The sequence below is a fragment of the Coloeus monedula genome, assembly GCF_965178545.1.
Source record: "Coloeus monedula genome assembly, chromosome: 2".
Classification (NCBI taxonomy): domain Eukaryota; kingdom Metazoa; phylum Chordata; class Aves; order Passeriformes; family Corvidae; genus Coloeus; species Coloeus monedula.
In genome coordinates this window covers 88,854,696-88,880,528 of record NC_138782.1, presented here as the reverse complement: position 1 = coordinate 88,880,528, position 25,833 = coordinate 88,854,696, and the positions used below count along the sequence as shown (strand labels likewise).

Sequence of the window (25,833 nt, the reverse complement as noted above, 5' to 3'; positions counted from 1 at the left end):
TTTTTGTCTCTGAAGCTCTAGGTGATCTAACAGAAGATACCATTGTGTCTCACTTATCTGTGGAATGTATAGGCTTCCTCACCCCCAGTTTTCCTTCCTGATAAATGCTAAAAATATTGAAGACCTGTTAAACTCAAAGGTTAGTTCATTTGTCATGGAACCAAACATTCTCAGACAGCAGAAGAGGGGAAATTGGCAAATAAGTAATTAAGTGATTGAGAGGAGAAGCCAGACAAAAGATACATCACAGGAACAATTCAATTTCTGGGAAATCAACTAAGATGACCCTTTCACACAGCAAACGCAGTTGGTACCAGTTACAGAGGAACATGTAGATGGGGAAGCACCATGCACAGGTGATGATGTATTATGATGAGTTTTAAAACCTTCATTAGGTTAGCATTAAAAGGGCCTATATAAGTTAACTCGTATTTTTGGGTGCCAAATACTTTGGACTTCTTTAAGGTACTTGACTGATACTTTGTACTCTTAGAACAAAGAAATACCACACCCATTAATTTGTGGCATTTAATCTTTTGCAAAGCAATGTGAAGGTACTTTTTCAGGCTGTAAGAGACCATGATTCAGATCTCAGGCAATACCCATGTCACATGCTGTAGGATATTCTGAAAAGTTATTCCATCTCTGTTTCCAGTGTTGATAGAAATTTGCACTAAATGTTAAAAAAAAAAAATTAAGCAGAACTGTGTCAGAAGCAGACATTGAAGAGAAAGCACTTAAAAATACCTGGCAACAATAAGACATGTTCCCAAAGCAGTGGTTTAACTCCTGCTCTGCAACGCGTGAAATCTGTTTTTGAACTGACTTTCCTCATTCCAGGTGGACATCCTAATTAGAGGGTTCTTCATGGAACAGAGAGCACAATTTCTTGCTCTGGTATATCTGTTAAGGAAATGCAGCAAGAAATAATAGTTATGGGATTGTTTCAGGAAAACAGTCACCACAAAAACACTGCCCAATTTCTGTCAAGATCTTGTGTCACACAGGTGAACTGAGACAAGAGGTACTCAAACCCCTCATTACTCCTGAAAATATAGAATATGAGAACTATCTTTGAACAGATGAAACTGGCTGAGAGAGCCATGAAAACAGGAGCATGGCAATGCAATAAAAATAATAAAATGATTAGCAGAAAATATTTTAAGCTTTTTCTAATAGATTTTCCTTTTTGCAAGCCTGATACAGGAATGTAACACTTAAGGAGTTTTTAGGGGATATTCTTGTTTGTTATAGGTTAAAAGCCTCAGTGAATCAAGAATCCCACCCTATATTTTGATACTTTAAAAAATGAAATCAGAAATAGCTGTATATTAGCTTTAGTGTAGCCTGTTGTCCACAAATAATATAAGGATTTACAGCATTTTTTCAGTCCCACTTTCTAAGCTGACTTAAAAGTTACAGAGTATGCAAAATGAGTAATAGTGGTGCTCTAGATGAAAGGAAAATAAAATCTAGTATGCTGGTCCAAAAATTTCTGGACTCCTCAATTGCTGATATGCCTAAAATTCAGTTTTAACTAAATCTGGTTCAGGCTCATTCAACTGATATGTATGTCTATATACACTTCTACTGCATCTACTCCCTTAAGTATAATTTTTAAAAGTTTGATATTCAACTGAACTATTTTCAAAGAAAAAGACTAAAAGCACAGGAAGAAAAAGACTAGAAGCACAGGAGGCTGAAGTTTCCAACGTCAGAACAGGTGGAATTGCAACCCTGTCCATGTGTTGCCTGATGATGATCTCTAGAAAAGCAAAGGCATAAATTAAACTATATACAATCTTTTAGTTTTTAAACTTTTTCCCCCTTCTTTTTAACCAAAGATACTGAAAGAGTACAAATTTATTTTCACATAAAGTTAAATTATTACTTTTAATCCAGTGCCAGGTGGAAGACAATACTTACCTGTAAAGCCAGACAAAAAACTTCTGAGGAAGGTGATTTTCCAAGAAAATATTAACCATTCCTTAAGCCAGTCACCAACCTTGTTGTTCAGCATACTTTCAAAATGGTGGTCTAACTTCAGGGAGATAGTAATGTTCAACAACAGATGCACATATAAATATTCAATCTATTTATTGTAGAAACACTGAAGACACGATATAGTTTTAACGTACTCCTACTGAGTAAGTACTAATTTAATCTGAACAACACATTGTTTATTGTGGAAATGTTGCAGACACAAACAGAGATTTAAACACAGTTTAAATCCACCATCAGAGAACATGACACTTAAGGAAGGCCAAAACAAAATGGCTCTTAAAGCTTAAAAGGAGAGGCAGATGCCATTTCCTAGAAATGAAGGAAGGTAGGCTCCACTGGAGCAGCTTTAATACTGGGATTTTCTTTTGGATTGGTGGTAAATGAAAAACCCAGAGCCCAGTGATTTTTCTTTTTTATCTAATTGCTCCAATCCAGGAATCTTTGGCACAAGAATTTTCCTTTGCTTTGTGGCTCTAAGAGTATTCAGCCATTTGTTCTTAACAAGGCCACCGTTTTGATAACTTTTAATCCTACTCTGTGGCATTTAAGTGCATGTTGTGCAAAGAATGCTCTTGAGTGTCAAATTCTATCTTGAGAGGAGACTAACAGCACCAGATTATTGCACTAGTTCTTTTCTACTCTAGTTTTATCTGACTAACAAACAATGCTGTTAGAGAACTGATTTTCCTGATTGTTTGCTACACTGGCCTTATTTTATTTCTTCTACACTTACAAGCTGACAAACATATCTACACGCAAGAGGAAAGAATTCCACTGCATTGATTTAAAGAGACAAAAAAATTAATTGCCAAACTGAAAGTTATTTTAAGATAATCATGCAGATATTCTATTTCTAGTTCACTCTTGTACACTGCCTAGATTTAAACCACTGAGCTGCACTGCTTCTTCTTTGCAGAAAGAAATAAAAATGAGGCCTATTTGAAAAACCTGCACCACAGAGGACACATGTTTTTTTCTGTAAGTCCCAGTGGTACATTTACTTCTTTGTTGCTGTGTATTAGTTGTGAAGCTGTATTCATGGAACAGGGAATGTTTATATATTCAAAACTTGTGCGTAAAACAGAAGTAAATTACATGTGCATTTCTTAGCCATCATTAAAACACTGACAAAATAAAAGTACTATAAAAGATTGTATAAAACTAGAGCTCTACTACACTTCTTTAAACAGCAAAAAACCCATCAGTCTCATAATGGAAATCAAAACTTATTTTTGGGTACAATTCTTTGCATGCCATTCCTCCTTAGAGTGCTACATAATCACTTTACTTTTTCCTCTCATTTTAGTAACAGCAAACATCTGCCTACACATTAATTGAGAAAATATTAATTAAAAACTGGAAAGTATTAGAGCCTAGCACACTGATTTAAAATGTCTCTGATCACATATTTGATATCAAGTCCTAGCATGAAAATTCTATATTTAATCCAAGTAGTTTCTTGTTAGGAAATAGCACACATAGACTGTCAAATTATTTTCAGTACAAAAGATACAGCGATAAAATAGTTTAACCAAACAGCTCTGAAGACTCCTAGGCATCAGCAGCGAAGGCACTTTTCCGGTCACACAGTTCTAAGCACAACGGGACTCAGCACAGCTTTGGTATTTCAACATCTCCTTCAGTTTCTATGCAAGTGATATCCACTGACTGCCCAGTCCTGAACTTCTCCACTTGCAAATAATGCAAAGAAAATTGCTCCAAATAGATTAATAGAGGCAGCAATATAGAAAACCATCTGCCATTCTCCCACAGTATTCTGTCAAAAAAAAAAAAAAAAATGCAGTCAATTTGCAGCTTCACACTCGAGAAAAAGTAATTTTAAAATCGATGCTACATGCCTTGCCTATTTAAATGCAAATGCCATTCAGCATGATTTCACAGCAACATAAAAGCATTATAAACATAAAGGATGCAATAAACAGTATAGTCAATTTCAGTTTTATAATACAGCTTACACAGATAGTCTTATCAGAACTGCATTACCCAATCTGGATCAGTTTATCACCCAATATGCAGAGCCATCAACACAACTGCAGCGAATGCTACTGTAAGGGAAACACTACTTTGCTTTCAGATCAGGTGATCCAAGAGCTGAAGTGCCCTGCACTGTGCAGTAAGCTATTCTTAATGACTACTATGTGAACATTCCAGAATCATAAGCCTTTTGGTCCCAAAGAGGTAGCTACCTTCACTCAGATTTCAAGAGTAATCCTCTAAACTCTGGTATTTAAGAAAGGCCTTAATAAATGTGTAGTAAAGAACTGTGGTTTATTTGCTTTTTGGGTTTTTTTTCCTTTTCAAATAAAGAAATAATATCTGTAGATGTCTAAAGTTTTTGGTTTTTTTTTTTAAGTTCTGGATGATGCTGTAACAAACCTGTGAATGATCTTACTACAAAAACAGAATACCATTAGTATGGAGGGGAAAAAACTAAACCAAACAAAAATATCCTAAAACAACCCACTTGTTAAGGTATCTGGAAGAACTAATTTTATTGGAATAATGAATTAATGAATATTTTCAGATTGTTTTTGGTTAGAGCATGGTGCTAATAATGCCAAGACCATGAGTTTGATTCTCATATGGGCCATTCACTTAAGAGTTGAACTCAAAGATCCTGTGGGTCACTTCCGATTTAGAATATTCTGTGATTCTGTGATTTTTAAGAAAATCCTTAGAATTACCTCCAACTCCAAAAATTCAAGTGCATCACTAATCTTACTCCTCCTATCTCCCTTTCTTAAAAGATTTTAGAATAATTCATATGTTCATTGAAAAAATAGTAATCAAAAACTCCTCAAAAGCCCCAGTGCTTCCCTTTTTCTATCGAAATCACTACAGCACCTTGTTAGTCAAATCTAACACTAGAATCTAGTTTCTCACTTATCTGACAAATGCTGACATTAGAACTCAACACCTCACGTGAGAGCCTAATTAAAAAAAACCAAGCAAGAATTTGTTCTAATTTGATAAAACAATACCACAAATGTCTAATCTAGTTGGTGTTTTATCAGAGTTCTACTGTGATAAAAATATATTCATTTTGTTCCTAGAGAATATAAGGGGTGAGTCCCTAAAATTTTCAAGTCTTACAAAGGTATTTGATTTTACCCTTATTTTCCTGATCAGAATCAGGACAATAAGAGCTAGGAATTAAGTAATTCAAAACAATGGAACAACATGATTTACAGGTGTAACCCACATTTCATTTAACGACTGCAGACGTGAGAAGAAGGAATTTCTATTCAACTGAGATAAAAATATAACAACTCACATTATGAGTGAGGTTTTTGGCAATAACTGGCCCCACCATTCCTGGGATAGTAGCAAAAGAATTTGTGATCCCAAGGAGAATTCCAGCATACCTGCAAGAGAAGTTGTTGACACTGCTTATTAACTTGTCAGGCTTATCAATCATGGACACCATTTTGCCTAACCAGGCCTCATCTTGATCACACAAGACAAATAAAACACAAATATTCCAGTGTGAATGACTTGCTTTTCTTCTAATAACAACTCACTGTCACCTTGGTACATACATTTTAAGGGACATAGTTTAGTTGTGGACTTGGTAGTGTTAGATTAATGGCTGGGCGTGATGATCTTAAAGATCCTTTTCCACTTAAATGATTCTCTATCTCTCTATTTTTCAGAGGCTAGTTATGGAATTTAACTTAAATTGCCTACGGCTTTGCTCAAGATCCATAATCCAAATCCACATCCCCTTTGCTAAGCCACAACAAAACTGTCTGGAATGGATCCACTGGAGCAGTTAAAGACACATTGCATGTCTTGAAGTAGAAAGACAACAAGGAGTATGACAAAGTGCTCTTTGCCAACAGTAAGAGTTGGTTCAGGTTTCATTGCTAAAAATCTGTCTGCCAAGGAGGCAATATCCACAGTGTGCCTGGATATCCCCACTTACACTAAAAAGTGTATATTCCAAAGATAGGAGTTCAGAGTGCTGTGGCAGTCCTTCTATTCAGCTTTCTGTGGGTCAAGGCCAATGGAAAAGGGGTCTGACTAAACCAGTTCTGCTGGTTGCCATTCCTGCAGCTCCATTCTGAGGCCTCCTGTTCCATGAACGTGCTGCTCTCTCACACACAAATGTATGCATATGCACCAGCGGCCATAAAAACTTGCTGGGAAAAGCTGATAACTTGCTTAATATCTGAGTCTCAGCACCTCATCTCTAAGCAATTCAAGATCTCTCTCACAGGCATGTTGCAATACCGAAAGTTTGAAACTGTACCACAAGTGCAGACTTGTGAGAGAGACTGAAAAGAAATAAGAGCCAGATGTTCCACAGCAGTTTGACCTTCCATCCACCAGGGCACAGATCCCTGTGTTTTAGATTTTCAAGGTGGATTTGTTGGCTGAAGAATCATACAAAATACTAATAGCTGCAGTTTACCATAGGAGAAAGGAGTCATATCCCAGTCATCATTTTAGGCTGCTCAGAGTAAAATTATGTCCTCACCAATTTTAACATAACAGAAACCTATTTCATCTCTAAAGAGAAATGCATACCTTTGAAATTTTATTTACCAAAACAGGAGAATTCAACCATACAACATTGTTACAAAAGGTTGCAATATGCGTATTCATTCCAGTGATATTAGAAAAACATGAGTTTTTTTCCTGAGAAAGGGAAACAATCATCTAGCCTACTAGTTGATTTTTTAAAGTCTACACTACATTTAATTTTAAAGTGTGGCCATGCTTTAGTTAAAACTTCTTTATTTCTTTCTAAACCTGGCATGCAGTCTTCCTATCTTGGAAAGTGGTTTAGAATTAATAGGCCTTTATGATGCTGAATGTCAAAGTGTAAAAGTTTCCCTTAGGAAAATAAGCGCATGAAGCAAAACCCCATTTAAAGCCTTTAAGTAGAACCAAATGCACTTTGTCTTCAACATGTTTAAGCACTACAATACTGCTAACATACACTTTTAAAACTAAACATAGTCGACAAAGATCTCTGGCAACTAATTGCTGGCTAAATGCCTCTGTTTATGCCCAGTGTTTCTGACATAGGTTGCATTCTTGATAGTGCTCACTGTTTGATGAAGATAACTGTGATGACACTCCCTTAGTACAGTGGAAACTCCCATATGAAAAGGGAAAGCAAAAAGTGACATGTCTGTAGAGCAAAACCAATAGTAACCTGTTGGTCAGGTTCTTATGGCATAATGGGGATAACCAAATACAAATTAACTTGCAGAGCAGTCAAGTAGTAAAATCAAGAGTATAAAAAACCATCTATATGAAGTATTTAGTATATAACAGAACCACATGAGTATTACAAGGGCTCATGGTAACACCAATATTAAAATTTGTAATAATAGAAATGTATTGATGTAGACTTAAAAAGCTAAAATACAATATTTTCCCTAGAAGAACAATCTTGTCTCCCTTCTGTCCCCAACCCAATTCACCAATGGCATAATAAATACATGTTAGAAACCAAAACCACATAGCAAATATTGTTTTTAATTAAGCATCAGTATTTTCATTCACTTTTTTCCTTTGAATATAATAATTATTATGCAAGTTCTAGTAGTAAAAAGGGACTGTTTGCTATTCTAGGAAGCATACTTTTAACTAATTTAAATGGGTATTTGTGCATTTTGAAACTGCTTTGAATCACTTCTGGTTTTTCTAACATCTTTCACAAAATTATGAAAAATAAATATTGAGCTCTGAGTAGACTCTACAGAGGTTTCCTTCACACTTTCATGCAGACTTTGTTTTTAGATTTCTCCAATTATGTCAAGTATTTCCTTGAAATTTTGTATGTCTGCCTTGATCATTTTATCCAACAAAGTTCAGACAAGTTGCAAAAAACTTAGGTGGGGGGGAGGGGTAAAGACAGTCTTCTTTTTCTTCTCATCTTATATGTTTTTTACATTTCTGTGTCTGAAGAAATTTTTTAATACGACTTCTGTTACAAGGACATGCTTTTTTTCTTTCTCTGTCCCCATTTGGACAGATCTGCCCTGAATTAAAGCATGCATGTGCTGAATAGAAAATCACTGATTTCAATAAAACAGCACTCACTCTCACCACGTCACCACCAAAGAAAGTCTTCCCACATATGCAGCCATGCGCCTCTAGAGGCAATGCTGGGCCTAAGTCCCTGAACTATCAGCAAGACACTTCCCCCTCTTACACTCAGTCTGCTCCCTTCTGCCTGTCTGAGAGGGAAGAAGAGCTAGAGGAACTTGTCTGGTGTAAATCCAAAGGGAATAAAAGCAGGACTTTATCGAGGATAGGAAGAACAGAGTGGGATTTGGTCAGAGGGATCAGCAGCAGTTCATATGTGGAACCTAGCTATGCCTGCTGACAGGCATCAGCACTGTGTAACTTCATTTTCTTCTTGTGGCTTTTTTTCAACACCTGAAATACTCTGAATACTGTTATAAACAAATTGACTCTTGAAATAAACACATTTGAAATTCAAAATGAAGTATCTCAAATTAGAAGACACATACAACATCCTAGTTTGGGAAACCTCAGCCATTGCCTACATACAGAAGTTCCTTGTGCATCTAAGTCACACTGCAGTTGCATGATTTCCTTTTTCCTGTCACAACTCTGTTGCATTCCATGGACACGTTAAATTGTACTCACATAACAAGAACAATTTAATACGTATTTTGGAAACTAACCATTGTAGTTCTGCAAAGCTAAGCTTGAAACAGAAGTTGTATAATGAATGGTCTCATAACACCCCAGATGCACTGCTTTAAGTACATTTTCCAAATTTGTAGTTATATGTGATTTAAAACAAAGTGCACGACAGAAGCTATTTTTCTTACTTTCATTTTCCTACTTTCATATTCAATTCAGCAGTACAAGGAGTTTATAGCTGGCCACTGATACCTCCCCTCTTGCTTGCTACGTAACCTCACCTGCCAAGATTAACTGAGTTCCCACTATTTCATATCCATTTGTTAAGTCAAAAATTGTCCATGATTGTGGATGTGACCACCATCGTTTCAATTGCCCAAGCCTGGATATCACCTTCAATTGGGACCCAAGATCTCCCATATAAATTGACTAGATGATCAGAATTTTTTTATAGGTAGTATTTCTATAAATTGTTTTTTACTCTACACTTTAAGTAATTTCATTTTACACATTAATACAGAAACACCATTTTCTTTGGACATGAAGTCATTTGACCCTGTTCACATCTAAGTGCTACCACAAATCGGAAAATGAATGACAAAGCAAAGTACTTGACTTTTACCAGGGCACTTTTAGAAGAATATACATACATCCACACTCTTTGGGAAACTGATGGATCTGCCTAATTCTGAATTTGTAACACTGGAGAAATTACAGCTTGAAGTCTTAACTTTCCATTCTTGAAAAATATTCATTTAAGAGCAATTGTACATACCTGATTTGTCACGTGCTGACAAATCAGGTCAACTACTTGTAACAATAATTAGATTCCAGTGTACAGAATGTTTTTCAAATGCAAATAATTTGCCTGTATCACAGTGCTTAAATATGGTAATGTTCATACCAAAGGTTGATAGCTCTGATGGAAAAGCTGAAGACAGTGAAACACTTAACTGTATTGTGCTGTTCAAAAAATACTGTCCTACTAAGAACATGAATTCAATATGACAAAAGTCAATCAAGTCTACAATTAGAATCTGTAATTACAGGAATTATATAATTTATTACTGCAGGATCAAAACTGGAATGATTCTAAACTATTGTTTATGTCATAGCCTCTGCCAACCTTCCACTTTTTGCAAATACAGTGCTTAATACTGTAAACCCAAGTAATTGTCAGTGTTTACACTCCAGCTCTGTACAGCATGTGCTCCATAGATACATTTCCAAGCCACCCCAGCAACACAAAAAGAAAAAAGAGGGGTCACAAACATTTGACATGCACTAACAACAGCTTCAGCAATACTTACGAAGGTGCTATGTCTAGATGATTGATGCTGTAGCCTGATGTACAAAATCCTCCTAGTGTTGTTGATATGGTCACGAACGCAACAGCCAGTGCATAGTTGCAGCCTATGAATCCAGCTGCTACTAAGAACACCGCAGGTCCAATCATTCCTTTAAGACAGAAACCTCAGAATCAATGGGCGTTTAACACGAGACACTGGGACGCGCCAAGCGGAGCGTACGCTTCCCACACAACTTCCACCGCCCCCTGCCGTACAGAACCGGCACTGCACCACGCGCGTTACAGTGGGACGGTACGGAATCAGAAATGGTTTCGGGGGGAAGGGACCTTAAAGATCATCTAGTTCCAATCTCCCTGCCACAGGCAGGGACACCTCCCACTGGATCAGGTTGCTCAGGGCCCCATCCAACTTGGCCTTAAGCACTTCCAGGGATGGGGCAGCCACAACTTCTCTGGGCAACCTGTTCCAGTGCCTCACCACCCTCTCAGTAATTAATTTCTTCCTATTGTCTAATTCAAATCTACTCTCTTTAAAGCCACTCCCCCTTGTCCTATCACTACATGTCCTTGTGAAAAGGAAGAGCAGATGGGTTGCAAAACTGTTGTTGTCTCAAGAAACAGCAACTAGATCAGAAATATCCCACTCTAGCGGTAAAGAACAAACTAGATTAAAAAATTAACAAAAATCAACAGATACTGAAAATTACCTCACAAATGATTTTTTTTTATTGCTATAAAAAAATTGAAGCTACACTGACACTGTGAACCCTGAGTGAACCCAGGATAGCTGTAGAGATGCTGCATCAGGCACTGGAAACAGCTTATCAGCCACCATGAGCTCATGCACACTGCTTCCTATCTGCAGTTAACTTTGGTACCCATTTCCCAGGACCACAGCCCATTCACAAGACCCCATTGTGACCTCTGCAAACAGCTCCAAGTACATGTTTTTCTTGATGAAGCCAACCTAAGTCCTACTTTTCCCAAGACAACAACATTTTTTCTCCTGTTATACATACAAGGGTGTGAGATGTGTGGCCCTGCAGTAAACTGAATCACCAAAATAGCACAGACTTAAGACAAACAAACAAAATGCCTGACAATTTATTACAGGAGCTGCTTTAAAGAAAGCAGTTGAGTCAGCTGAATTGAGAAGCCAGCAAGGATGACCATACAATAACTGGGCTGCAACTTTTGTGGATCGTGTGCCTAATATATTTTTTTTCCTTCAACTTCTTTCCCCTGTTCCCTCTTTTACTCAGCAATCAACTCCTCTTTCCTAAATACAGCCTTTTACCTGTGTTTATTGAAATCTGATCTGGCTGATCTGTTGGTGATTTCAGATCCTCTCTCCTCCCAGTCAGTCAAGACCATTTTGGATTCTGTTTGATCTTCCTACTGTGGTAGCAACTGTAAATTTTACAAGTGTATTCCTATTTACTTGCTTAAGCCTTAGATAAACAAAACACTGAACAACAGAACAGGCTCATGCAGAACAATATCCCCGCAGTCTGATAAACCTTGTTTGATAACAGTGTTTCATTCACCCTTTTATGGTGACTTTACCTGACTGTTTATTTGATTGGTTTGCTTGTAGTCCAATTATCTTGACCTAAAAAAAGCTTTTGACAATCTCTTATTGTTCTCTTATCCAATAGGCCTACTTTTCATGGAAAAAGATAGGATTTACTCCTGACACATTATTGTACAGATAAAGTTGCTCCTCTCAAGTCATGCACAATGCTGCCTCATCTCACAACAGAATGTCAGACTACTCTCCCAAGCTCCTAAGCTTTCCCAAATTGGTATTATTATATGTTCTAAGATTGTATGTTCCAAGAGATGATACTGCACCTACCTATTAGGGTAAAACATTTGCGAACACAAACAGTGGAGAAGTTCTGTTTTTCCCGTAAATAATCAGCAATTTGCCCAGACAGAATTATACATAACCAGCAGCCAAAATAAGGTAGGGCAGACAAAAATCCATTCTGTTAAGGAGGTTAAAAGAAGACAGTTAAAACACTGAAATGACAAATCAATATGCTGAAAAATCACACGTGCTGGAACATTAACTGAGACTGAATCAGAGGTGACAATTCCATCCATCCACATAATTATTGCTGGTATTACATAAAATACAAACTTAGGGACAGAAAAAGCAAAGCATAATAAAGTTACCTATGTGTAAACGCCTTATCACATGACTTAATCCATAACTACCAATGCAGTCAGACCAAAAACTCCAAGGTTTAAATCAGCAACTGGGTTCAGGAAAAAGAAAACTGTAACTGAAGGTATCCTTTGGAAATCAACCTGATCATGGAAGTTTCCAGGACACCAATATCAAGGGAGTTACTAAAGTTAGTGGAAGCTGTAAATATTATTCAGAATTTTGAAAGCTATACAGAATCTCTGGTTTTGTACTACTGTTACATTACATTATTCCTTATCCATCTGCTGAAATATCTGGTGCTTGCTGTAAACAGAGACAAAATATAGAACTAGGACTTTCATCACATATAGGCTGGACATCCTGAAATCCCAAAGCAGAGTTATTCAGATCTGACATGACTTACACTGAACTCACCAGTTAATCCCCATTACTTTAAACAAGTGCTGTTTAGAGACTTCTGTCTGATTCTACATGATTTGCAGATGAAGGGAAACAAAAGGTACTATTAAACTGCCTACATTTACAGCATTTCCAAACAATTACGGATAGCTACTGATAACACAGCTATAATTTGACCATACCCATGATTAAAAAGAGGTATTTGAATAGAAATACTGTAACCTTTATACACTAGTATGAAACGTATTAATTGTCAAGAAGTGTCAAGAAGTGGAAGATTCCCTAGGAATTTTAATTTGAATTGAAACAAGAAACACATCCCCACCTCAAGTTCTTTCTATCAGCACTTGTGCATGCTGCCTGTTGGATTTCAATGTTCAGTTTTCACAAACAGCAGGTAAAATTTTGAAAAATAGAAGTCTCAGTAATTAAAAAACTTTTTAAAAGCACTATTCAAAGACACAGCATTATTTTTAACTAATTTCTGTATTTTAGAAAGGAAACTGAACAGCAACAACTGTATAATATTTTAAACGGTAATGCAATCTCCATCTGTGTGGCAACAAAGTTAGTTCTACACTATTACACAAGCATTTTTTTTTTTGATGTTCACAACAGTCAGTACTCTAAGTTGCTCTAAAAAGAAGAAACATAACCCAGAGACAAAGGAAACCACTTCACAGCAGAACCATTTAATGCAACGTGTGTTTTACAAACGTTATGTGCAACTGAGAGCTGTGGTAGCAAATGACTTCCACAGATGTTGATGCCTCTTCAGGGAATACCTGAAGAGGCACAATAAGGAACCCAATCAGCAACTTCAGTTAGTTTTTTCCAGCCATTTTGCAGCTTGTCCTAATGCAACCTTCTCTTCTAATGCTAAGGTTCCCCATCTTCTCCTCCCAAGATTGCTGGCATCACGTCTTTCTTGCACGGCATTCATCTTCAGATTGCTCTAAACCAGTTTTGTTTTTTAAACCAGGAAAAGACTATGTTAAACGTCTTGAAATTTCTGAGCACCTTTTTATCTTAGCTATACCAGTTTCTCCAGGTAAGCTATGCCATCACCAAAACAGTTTCATTAAAAACAGACCAGTACAGTCAAGTAATTGCTATAAATAAGAATATTCCACCTCCCTCAACTCCTAATTTTTCCCTGATAAGTAACTCAATTTTATAAAATTTCCTTGAAAAGCACTATATCTGGACCTTAAGGCTATGGTTTTGTTTCATCCAGTTACCTTAGTAAGAAAAGGTATTTTACCTCTGCTGCTCACTGAGGAAAGAAAGTGACAATTTGGAAACTGATCCAATCAGAATGAAGCTTCCTTCTGGTCCCTTTCTCCCCCAAACCCCATCCTTAAAATACTTTCAAAAATGCCACTTGTCCAGTGGTTTTCTTAGTTTTATTTTTAACTGGAAATGTTCTCCCCTATGAGGTAGCAAAGAAGTAGATAGTATTTCAGAAGCCATAAAACTTGGTGTAAAATCTGAAATAATCATAGAAGCCATAGAACGGGGAAAATATTTTTATAGTTATGTTTTAAAACAGAGCAGTTAAAGATGGGTACCATGCATCTTCAAACAAAAAATTTACCTTGAAAACTAGCACTAAGGTAAATGTCAAATAAGTAAAGATAGTGGAAATTATATGGCAGGCAACATTTTTGATGCATCTGCTTCACTGTGCGGGGTTATCATTTCCCATCTATATGTTTACATTCCAAGGTTCTTAAACAGGTTCTTCTATTCTAAACAGCAGATGATTTAGTTTCTTTAATTCAGAAGAAAGTGACTATATTTGCACATATCTCACCTCCTGTGCATCAAATCGCAGGATCTCCTTCATGTATGTGGGCAAGAGTGTAAGAAGTGTATAGAAAGTCCAATTATAAGAGAAGTGTGCCACAACAATAGCCCAGAGTGGAAGAGACCCCAGCATAGGTCTCCAGGGAACAGATTTCTGTGTAGAAAGCTGGCAGTCCGGAGACAAAAAGAGAAAAAGAAAGAAATCAGGATGTTGATATGAACATTTACTAAATAAAGCGTTTTGATGCTAATCAAATCTATGCTGATCACCCATTCTGAAAGGCACAAAATGAGTCTCAGTTGATAGATACAAGTCATCAGCAATGAATTAATTACTGTCTTCAATTCTCAGTGAAGGTGTACTAAGGTATGTGACTGCTCTGATGTTTACTATTCCAAAGTAAACCAAATACTACATTTTGTAATTCAAAAAGCATGCCTTCCCTTGTTGAAATTTGATGCCTTCTGCTTTTACTATAAATAATTTAATATTTAGTCAACCCTGAGGTGTTTATTTAGCTGAATCTTTCCTACTCAGATATTAATTGTGGTCTCTCAGCCAGCTTCACTGTTTGTAAATACATATTCCCCCAGTCACAGGAATGGATCTTATGCAAACTTTAGGATGTGGCTCATTAGCATTTTCTCTGCAAACAGCAATCTGTTTCTTACTCTAGATGACACACTGAGAAAGAGAAATGCTCTAAAATATTATACTGCAAATGTTGAAGACATTATACAGGTCTGCATCTAGCATAAAGTGACATATTTGAGCTTTTTTTAAAAATAAAAGGCTTTTTAAATAAAGCACCACAAAAACCATCTGTAACAAAAGGCATTATTATAAATGCTATTTGATTGCTGATTTTAAGTTTACAACTGCATTATTTTTAAAACTTTTTTTGTCCGAAAAATCCTGCTTCCATTTCAGTTTAAGAATGCTATTCTATACATAAACAGAGCATGACATTAATGACAGTGTTTGTGGTTTATGTTTAGGCTTAAGTAGGTATGTCTACACCAAAGTGCTGTACCTGATCTTTTAGAGAAGACAGTATATATTCTCTTTCAGCATGTGAAATGCTCCTGTGAGTTTCTGGTGTATCACTAACCAAACACATCCAGAAGAACCACCATAATACGCCAAGTGCACCTATTATTGTGAAAAGATGGGTGAAGAGATAAAAATTTTAAAAAAGCACTTATATTGAGTGAGTATATAATCTCAGATAATATAATCAGAAGTGTTTTCTCAAAACTCTAATATAATTTTAATGAACATTATTTTTTTATCTACTTACAAACACTAGTTCCCCAAAGTGTCTTAACAATGCACATTTAGATACAATAAACAATGAAGATGACTAAGCAGGACTTTTTGTTTTTTCCTCTTTTTTTTTTTATACTTGAAGTGCTTCATGCAGCAAGAAAGCTGATGCACATACATAATTGTATTCTTATCAGTCACATGGAAAAGCCACAAAGGATATGGCTCACCCTCAGGAAATAAAAATTCATATGAAGTTTAATCACAAAAAATGCTTCGTGCACATACATAGAATATCACTACATATAGCTTAATCGATGTACCAATCCTCCTTTTCTTTCTTAAGCCAACCCCAGAACTATCCTTTGAAAAAAGGTAACTTTTCAATAATCAGTCCAAATTAACTGCACGTTTATGTAACTGTAACATTGCAACTTATCTCATCTTGTTCAGTTCTTTGGTTTGAATCCTTGTAATTTATAAGAAATTGGAGATGGTTTTTTTGAGGAAAATGTAACCCTCGTCTTACATTCTGATTCCCTCTTCCCCATGCAGAATATGAAATGGCTCAGACATGTAAATGGACCTGGAAAAAGCATCAGCTAGACCTGTTAGCTAGATGCTGTTAAAAAAAGTATTTTCTGTTTCAGCTTCTTCCAGAACATAAGCCACAGTAAACATGCTATGCCTTGCATTTTGGGCATTCTTTCATGGTCCCTGTGACTGCTAGAGATTTTCCACACTTTAAGCAGCAGTAACTTTTCACACGTTCTTTCATTCAAAGTAGAAGTTTATTCCTGGGATTAAAGTTATTAACTCAATTTCACACTCCAGATAAGAAATTTCAGCCTGCTGTTTTCAAGTGATGGGAGAGTTAAGAGCATTTGACTTGTACCAGCTTTTGTCCAACTCAGAGACAGCTTTGCTCATTGGAAGAAAGCTTATTTAGCCATTCACTGGAATCTACTTAGCTTTAAATATCTCTAATTGCCCAGAAGGAATAAAACAGCAACCCAACATGTCAAACACACTTTTAAAACTCAAAATAAGTTTTATAACATATGCTTTTCAAAAAGAATGTGGATTGTACTTTAAATAATTAAGAAAAATCAAAACAACACAAACTCACCAAATATGTAGAACACATAAACCCAGTTCATATAGTAACAAATTAAACCAGATAGTGGCAGAGACACAACAGTTCCCAGCTGTGCACCTACCAGAAGAAAGAAAAACAAAGCAGAAAAATAATTAGATCTCCTATGGACCCCTTAAGTATAAGTGGCATTTCAGAGTTATTTTATTTCTCTGTAATAAATCATGCATAAAGATTGTCACCACCACTAGAGGGTTGTGATTTGCTTTAAAGAAACACAGGCACAATGAGCTGCTTCGGCAGCTCCAAGCAAATAGAGCCCCAGTGCCCTACAAAGCCAAAATTAGAAGCAAAGAGCAATAAAAGATAATAATTCTTGGCACATTTGTCTCCAATAAAGTGACGGCTCTAACACATCTAAACCAATGCAAATTAGTCAACTAGTATTGCTGTAAAACAAGAGAGAGCTGAATGCAGTATAATTAAGGCTTTGGGAGTACAGTGTTACAATATAGTCAGTTTGCATTTTTTGTATCTCCTACTAGCTCTACAAAACCAGGAATGCTAGAAACATGAACCAGAAGTTAGCCATATATAACCAGTAGGCTCAAATTCCATGTTCCCTAAATGTGACAAGGTGTAGGATCAAGGAAGAAGGGAAAGATGAGCAGATTCCAGTTCAGAATACAGCCAAAACCCAGAAAGAACTATTCCTGTGCTTATAATTCAACATACATTTTGCAAAGAATAAGGATGGCAGGTGTTTCCCTTTCGAAATCTAAACCAGAAACCCATATTATTTACATACTTAGACACTCTACTGGTGATAAACAGTAGGTTTTGTCTCTTAATGTTAGCTGTACGATTACTTCTCCAAACCTAATCTCAACTCAGAAAATATTAACATTATATTGATACTCTGACTACCTAGATTCCATCTTCACGGAAACAGTAATTTTTATTTGAGGCAGAAAGCTCCAACCATGAACAACAAAAACACATACATCATGCAAAATATAAATCAAAGTAACAGCTATATATAACCTTAACCACATGTACTCTCAGAAAATCAACATGATCACGACTAAATTAACTACCGAGCACATGACGGCCAATGTGCAGGAAAACAGCCTGCCAAGCTTACACAAGATGTCTTAGCCACCCGTGACTGCTAACAATTGGCTCTTCAAGGCTACAGACTCTTCTCACTAGTACATTAGCATAGTTTCACAAAATACATAAGGACAGTTTAAAAACTCCCATTTGCTAGATGCAGTAGAAGGCAATCCCAGCCCTGTACTCTCTGCTTGTGTGCTGGGTCTCACATGAAGACTTCTTTTAAAGTGGATTTAATTAAACACTAAGGCAGAAAACAGATTTTTAAAAAAGAGAAAGAAAAAAAGCTTTCTGATGCATTAGGTGTATTGAAGTAGATCATTGAAATGTCACTTCAATGAGTGATGAGACACTTGGTTCAGAGCAAAGTGAAGAAATGTGAGCAAGAAAGGATTAAGGCTTCATTCCTCTGGGAAAATCACTAGACTGTCACTAGACTGTCCTAGCTCCTTAAGAAACTGTAGCTGAAGTTTATATGGTATAGCCCTGTCTTCTTGATAAACCACAGGTCAAATAAAAAAGCTGTAACAGAATTATTACTAATAGGAGTGAGCAAAGCAAACCATTACTTCAGTAACTGAATACAAAATTTGTCATCCTCAAAGAAATAATATCAATTTTGACTAGCACATTTGGAAACCCGTGTTTTTCACCTGTCCCTCAAATATTGCACCAAGCAATGTGACTGACCAATAAACCCCTAAAATGCAAGAAGGTTCAGTGGAGGAGGGCAAGAGCAATGGGAAGAAGATCAGGGAATAATGCTGGGTGTGACCAACCACAGTTGTTGCAAAGAAGCTGACTTTATCTCAACACAAAGGGCACCAGAAGGTGGCTTTGGTTTAGATAAGCAGCTATGTCAGTCGAGTGGATCAGCTGGTGGTGTAAATGTTTCTCCTCATTCAGTTCATTAAAAGTGTGACTGTCTCCCTGACTTAGCCAGACCAACATGAGGGAAGTGAATACGTGGGTCAGCCCAACACAAAGTATAAAAGCTAAACAACAACAGAATTTCTGAGAGAACAACAGACTCGACTTGCCTTCAACCCAAATTGAAGTGTATTGCAATTGCTATATTTTGCTAAGTGTCAACTTACATTTGCTAACTTATATTTGTACTGTGCTTTCAGTAAATTCTGTATCACTCTGCTAAATCAAAAATCCTGTGTAACATCAGCTATCTTCAAACAAGTAAATCCAATATCAAATATTACACCTTCCAGATGCAGAATATCTAGGAGAATCTGGTCAGGGAGTACTGGACGCTGACACGGAGCTCTTGCAGCAATACATGGGACCTTGGATGGTTTCTTCCCCAAGCTCCTCCAAGAACACTTAAAAAACACTCCGAAAACCAACCAAACAGCTTTATCCTGTGACTGCCTCAGCTTTTTTGTTCCTAATACTAAATCTTTTTTATTTACAGTATCTTCTCTTAATCAGCTTCACAGTAACTCTTTGCATCATTTACACCAAAGTTAGACCCAAGTTTATACTTATTTGTAGATCACTACCTTTAGTCAGGTTATAAAAGCCATGAAGAAAACTAATGGAAAACAAGACTTACTTTAATGTTATGCTTTCTGGATTAAATGCTGATTAAAATTTACAATATAAATCCCTTTGATTTAAGTCAATCCTCCCTGTTACAGCAGTAAAAATTTATAATCCCATTATCAGCGTGGGAATTTCTCACCTGCATATGAAATACTAAGGAGCTTGCTGCGTTCCATTGGAGGAGCCCAAGAAGACCACATTGAATGCATAGCTGGGAAGGTAACACCCTAGAAAACATTTCATTCTGTTGAAATGCAAGAATTTTAGAACTCATTTCAATTTTACATGCTTCAAAGCATGTTTCATTAAAAAGCAGTAGTACAATCTGTTAGTTTGTTGTCTAGCAAGAAACCACTTATAAAACTTCTGCAAGGCATGAGAATAAGGAGGCAGAATTAATTTATCCTGCTTTTGATTCTGTATATACTGGAAAAGCAGAAATTATACAAACAATACTATTTTGAGGCCCTGGTTTCTGGAAAATGAGAATAACTCTAGTTTTGGCTCAAGTATCCTTACATTTCTTATCTGAAAAGCTAAGGCTAAAATATAGTGCAAATGCTTTAATTATTTTAAAAACATAAAACTAAGCCACTTGAATGAAACAATCCATATACTATTCTAGCATACCAACACCCCCAGAGTCTAATCACTACAATTTTAAACAAATTATTCAGATACATATCCAAGTTACATAGAGAAAGCAGGATTACCTCTCCCAGTCCTTCCAAGGCTCTGACAGCTATGAGGTAGCCAACTCCCAAATTCGCAGCTAAGGGAGTAAGCAAGGTGAATACAGAGGTACCAAAGATGCCAAACCCCAGCAACAGCTTGCCTCCAATTTTGCTTGCAAGATATCCTCCTGGAATCTGAGTAATGATATAGCCATAGAAAAAAGAACCAAGGATCCATCCCTGAGTATCAGCATCCCAAGAATATTTTTCTCCCTAAGAAGAGGAAAAAAACCCCAACAAAATGCAGTAAGTTAAAAACAACAGTTTCTCTGACCATATTTTATATTACATAGATACACTATTTAGTCCTTTATAAATAAATTTCAATTTTTTCGTGACCTACTCCCTAGGGTCTCCTTCCCCTACACTCACCTATACTGCAATCAAAGTTGTGTTAAAAGCTAATTCAGGTAGTTTACAGTCTGTTCAGACATATCTAACCGAAGTATGGAAGTCATCACTACATGAAATACAAGTGCTCTGGCAGTTATGCCTTTCTGCATTCTAAGCAGCTTGGGTTAGGTGACAGGTATGTAAACCTGCCTGAGTACAAATCCCACTTCTGAATCACAGAGTGGACATTCTGTCGTGCTCTGTAAAATGGCTTTACCTGCGAAAATTTATGGACAAAAAAAACAAACAAGGAAATACAGGTGCTTAAATTTAATATAAAGAAAGAGAGCAGTAAAGGACAGGGCTCAAAAAGGTAGGTGGAATAATGGGAGGAGCACAACAGAGGGAAGATGACTTCAGTGGACAATGCGATAAAAGCGAAGATGATTGAGATAGGAATCTGCAGCTATAAAGGAAGCCAGCAAGAAGATATGAACTGTTGCCCAATAAAGTGATTCTGACATTTGGGATCACTTCCAAAAGATCAATTTTTCGGCATCTAAATGAGCAGCATATATTTCACAGAAATGATGAGTCAGAACCTTCCCCTAAAGCTCACCATTATAATTTGTTTGTGATAAACAATAAATGACCTCTAAACAAACAAACAAAATGAAAGAAGGAAGATGGCAAGAGTGCTCAGGAATAACTTCAACTACAAGACAAGATCTGTGCAAGTCCAAATTCACAAAATTGGGGATTTTTTTAGAAGTTTTTTTTTCCATATCCAGCAGTTCAGTTAAGAAATGTGATTTTAAGGATTACTGGAAGCCAGAGGTAAAGGATATAAAGACAAAAAGCATGACCTGGGAAAGAGATCAAAGAAATGAAGAGAAAAATATTACATGTTAATTTGTAATGAAATTTCATGCCATTGTGACTGTACAAAAAGCAGGCAAATTGGACGGTGACGTGAGCTCTGACGCGGATGTAACAGTAACAATTGATTAGCGGCATATAAAACAGTGAGTCATGAAAGATTTACGTAGTCAGATTAGCCAATCTTTAAGGAATATCACAGAAAAGATGTACGTAAAAAAGCTGACCCTCAGCACAGCACTCCTTAACTAGCTAGTCATTTAAGGCTAATACTTCCCAGAATCGCTTTAAAAGAACCACTGGAAAGTCCATCTAGTGAAAAACAGCCTGTTTTCTTGCCACCTAAGTATGGTTCCATTTATCACAGACTTCTACTAAAACCACTTTGACATGCCACATTACAAGACATTATGTCTGAGACCTCACCGTTGTGTTGCGAGGAACATTTATGGCGGAAGAATGCTCTGGACATACATTGGAAGTCACATTCTTTGCTAAGCTTGTGTTAGGTTCTACCATATCCACCAGAGCGACGCTGAGGTTCACACGCAATGCATACAGGAGGAAGAACCCAAAACAGGCCAGGAGCGCAAGATTGTAGCGAGCTGAGCAGCATGCAGGGACTGAAATGAGAGCAAATGAAAAATGTTTAACAGACCTAACAGAGTAAGAACAACTCATAAGTCGTTTTTACTGATTTTCTCAGAAATCTTTGGGTAAGATAAAAAATTAGCAAGGAGACAAGGTCATTTTTCCTCTTAAGGAGTTTATTCAGTAGGGGTAGAGTCTGAGGCTGGTTGAAAGAATTTTTAAAAACCCTTTCATACCGATGTGCAAAGCAAATGTAATCTTCGTTTAGACTATAGGCAGCTACCCACACTAGAATGGGGGCTGCAGAGGAAGGACAGTGTGTGGTTTGTGGAAATGGATTCAGAAACATAGTTTTAAAAGTCCTCTCCAAAATACTGTAATATTTATTTAAGACAGAATTTCACACTAAAAAAACCCAAAAACAAATTAGTGGGAAGCCTGTAATATACACAGAAATGGATCAAGAAAAACAAATACTCTTAAAGGAGTGCTAAACAACAGTCATTGCTATTTCAGGCTGTCTTCTAGGACAAATTTTCTTTCTACAAGTTTGCTTACAAGGGAATATGCATTCGCTGACAGATGCCACACAGAGAAAACTCCATAAAGGGGAATGGCAAACCATGCGGTGGCACTGTGAAACAGCAACAGGCTCCCAGCTGCCCAGTACACCCTCTTGGCAGTCACAAGACAACAAAGGAAATGAGTCCTAAGATTCAGCATAAAATCTGTCATGACATTAAGTCAGCTCTGTCAGCTGTTAATACACAGATAGCAGACTATGAACTGTAACACAGTTATTGATTTTCTACAGTAGTACACAGCAGCATTTGGCAGAGAGCATTCATCAGTGCCAAAGATCCAGATCAGAGCTGAGCTGTAACAGTTTAAAGCTCTGCAGCTACTCTTTATGAACTGGGAATGCTTGAATCTACTGAGCAGAAACGTCAAATTGTTGAGGAACTACTTGAACAATCTGCTGAATTTTCAAATAAAGCATAGAGTTTCCCCTCTTGTGAGGGGAAAGTTTTATATAGGAAAGTTTTATATGGGAAGTTTTATAACCTGGATGTCTGAAACTCTAGGAAGGCTGGGGATCAGTAGATATTAGATCAGTCTACAGTGATCTCATCTTTCACTACTCAGAGTTCAAATGATGAGTAGAACAAGTACATCTATGAATAGGACTGACCAGAGCTTCATCTACTACTGCAGTACATCACTTAACTGGATTTTCTGATCTGCAGTAAGAAACAAAGGACATGCCCTGTGGACAAGCTGATGAGATACCTTCCCCTTGCCAGTAACTTCCCTGAAACAAGGAATGAGCCTATGTGATTTTATTTTTCAGGGGGAACACCACAGAGCCTTTCTGCAAGATTGTTTTTCATGAAATTAAGAGAACTTTCCCATTTTTGAAGTCTCTAATCCTGATAAATTTTATGTGAAGTTCATTATGGCTGCACAAGTTGTTAAAATGACACAGAGATGCTGTACTTGCTATGTTCATTTAATAAATAAATAATAAACAAGGCTATTGTACAAATACGCAAAACCCCTTCCAGACCTGTGGTAATTGCAAGTTTTGCCTCAGAAGCATTTGTAAAAGCCATCCTGGATTTTTAAATGACATAAGGGAGAGCAGCCAAGATTTTATTGCTTACATTAAAAACAACAGGCACTGAGTACAGGAAGTACTTACTACACAAAAACTAGTCAAGCCGCTTCATTGTTCTTTGTTGTTTAAAAAGCAATTTGCCTTAAGTAGAAAATGTATAGTCATATAATTTATAACAATGAATATAATTACAAGTAAAGCTACTTAACTGGTCCACTTCTTGTAGTTGCTGGGGTTAGACAGTAGTAACAGAAAGCTGAATAACACACTGGTGATGCAACCCTTCCTTGGAAATGCAGATTAACTGGACCATCCATTACTCTTCCGCTATAAGACTCTTACTGGTATACAACTTGTATGGAGAGCAAGCTCCACCAAACAGATGTGCAAGAACTTAACGTCACAAGTGTCAGATTTTTTTTCCAATTGTAAGCAGTTTATTAAAAAAACCTAACAAACATGTAGGACTGAAGTCTGAAGCAAATAGCTACTAAATTATTGATTCCCTGTCATTCCATCCTGTGCACTTGAAATACCTAAGAATATTAAGACCAGAATGGAAGATTCAAGAAGATTACAGGTGTGTTTCAGGAGATTGCTATAATCACACACAGAGGCATTCACTCCCCGAAAGGTTAAAGCAGCTAACCAAAGTTTAAAGCATTGTGTTCAAGGTCTTACCTTGACTAGCAGTCTTGGGTCCTACATCCATAGTTAATTCTGATTTCAGGGGCATGTTTAAAAGTACTGTAGCTCTAATTGAACAAGATTCTTAAATTGCAGTTAAAAAACAGGTCTGTGCTGCAAGCTGCACCGCAGTTAAAGGAAGTTGCTCCTCTGCTGTAGTTTCCTTGTGGGTGAGGTGAGCCACCTCCAACTGGAGCCTGATGTATTGTGCAAACTTAGGAAAATATTGCTTTAGGAAGACTTGAGCTCAAATTTCTCTCTTTCTGGTACTTTTAAAGTAATTTTGTTAGCAGACCCCCTTGATGCAGTTGCACATTTGCTAAATGGATTAGAGCATTTTTCCATGGCATACTAAAGAAACTAAAAATCTTACGCTACTCTTTATAGGTTGTACGTTCTGGGAAGCAAAACAGCACAGACAAATAAACGTGCAGGCTGTGTTGTTAAGCTCTGACCATATATCGAGCCTCCTCTTCTACCTTCCTGCATCCTTTCACCTTCTTTCCTCTCCACGCTTGTAACAAGCAATTAGTCTTACTCAAGTTCTGCCTTCATATGGAATTTAGACACAATCTCGATGGACCCCGGTAGTTTTTAATGGTTGGCCCGGTATTTGGGCTGGAATGTCCGCACTGCAATGTCACCGAGCCGAGGGCTGGTGTCTGACAGGGCTGCACGCCTGACGCCACCACCGACAGAGCTGTCAGGACGCGGAGCTGTGCCTGATCCAGCACCTCCGGGCATCGCGGCATCCCGGGCACAGAACGCCGCTAACGGCGCGGGCGGGCGGCGCAGCCCCGGGCCCGTCACCGCCTTCCCCGTCACCGCCTTCCCCGTCACCCCGGCAGTGGCACGGTGGCACCGACCCCCGGGCCCCATAGCGGCGCTCGCCGCCCGCGCCTCCATAGCAACGCGACGCTGCCACACAGGGGCAGCTGCCGGTCCTCTCACCCGTGTGGGGCTGGGGCTCCTTCAGCAGTGGGGTGCGATCCTCTCCCTCCTCGGGCTCCATCTCACTGCTGCCACCCGGACCGCGCAGCGCGCTCAAGGCCAGACCGCCCGGCGCCACCGCTGCGGCCGGGAGCGGAGCGTAGGGTAGGGTGGCGTGGCGTGGCGTGGCCTGGCCCGGCTCGGCTCGGCTCGGCTCTGCTCTGCCGGGCTCGGCTCAGTTTCCCCCGGCCGCCGCTCCCCGCCCGCTCGGCTCTGCCCCGCCGGGGCCGGGCACCGGCGGCCGCAGCCCCCGGCGATCATGTGACGGGCAGGGACGGGCGGAAACGGCTTCAGCCGCAGCGCCACGCTGGGGCGGGCCGCTCTCGGCCGCCATCTTTAGTGAGGGCGGCCGCTCCCTCGCTCCCTCCCGCTGGCTGACGAGGCCGCACGGACGCGCCCTCAGGCGGGCGGTGGGTGTCGCTGTGCGCGGTGTCCCGAATGCTGCGGGAAAAGTTCCTCAGAATTAGGACAAATCTGATCACGCTGATCACCACAAGCGGCTGCTTCTCAGTGAAGGCGAGCGGTCTCTCGGTGGGGGTCCACTGTGGCAGCCACGGGCGGAGGAGGAAAGGCTCGAGGTGCGGGCGCTGTGTCTCTCTGTAACCACTGAAATGCCG

The 25,833-nt window shown here is 38.3% G+C and overlaps 1 protein-coding gene across 1 annotated transcript; it reads right to left on the bottom strand.

Annotated features, from left to right (window-relative positions):
* Positions 1 to 2,234: 2,234 nt before the first annotated feature.
* SLC17A5 (solute carrier family 17 member 5) lies at positions 2,235 to 25,372 on the bottom strand. Its single transcript, XM_082303410.1, has 11 exons — positions 25,178 to 25,372; positions 21,757 to 21,953; positions 20,098 to 20,331; positions 19,524 to 19,611; positions 16,745 to 16,831; positions 15,383 to 15,501; positions 14,356 to 14,514; positions 11,823 to 11,955; positions 9,966 to 10,113; positions 5,300 to 5,390; positions 2,235 to 3,781 (listed from the first exon to the last, which is right to left on the bottom strand). The coding sequence occupies exons 1-11, from the start codon at positions 25,236 to 25,238 to the stop codon at positions 3,644 to 3,646; spliced, it is 1,455 nt and encodes a 484-aa protein (XP_082159536.1). The 5' UTR covers positions 25,239 to 25,372; the 3' UTR covers positions 2,235 to 3,643.
* Positions 25,373 to 25,833: the final 461 nt, after the last annotated feature.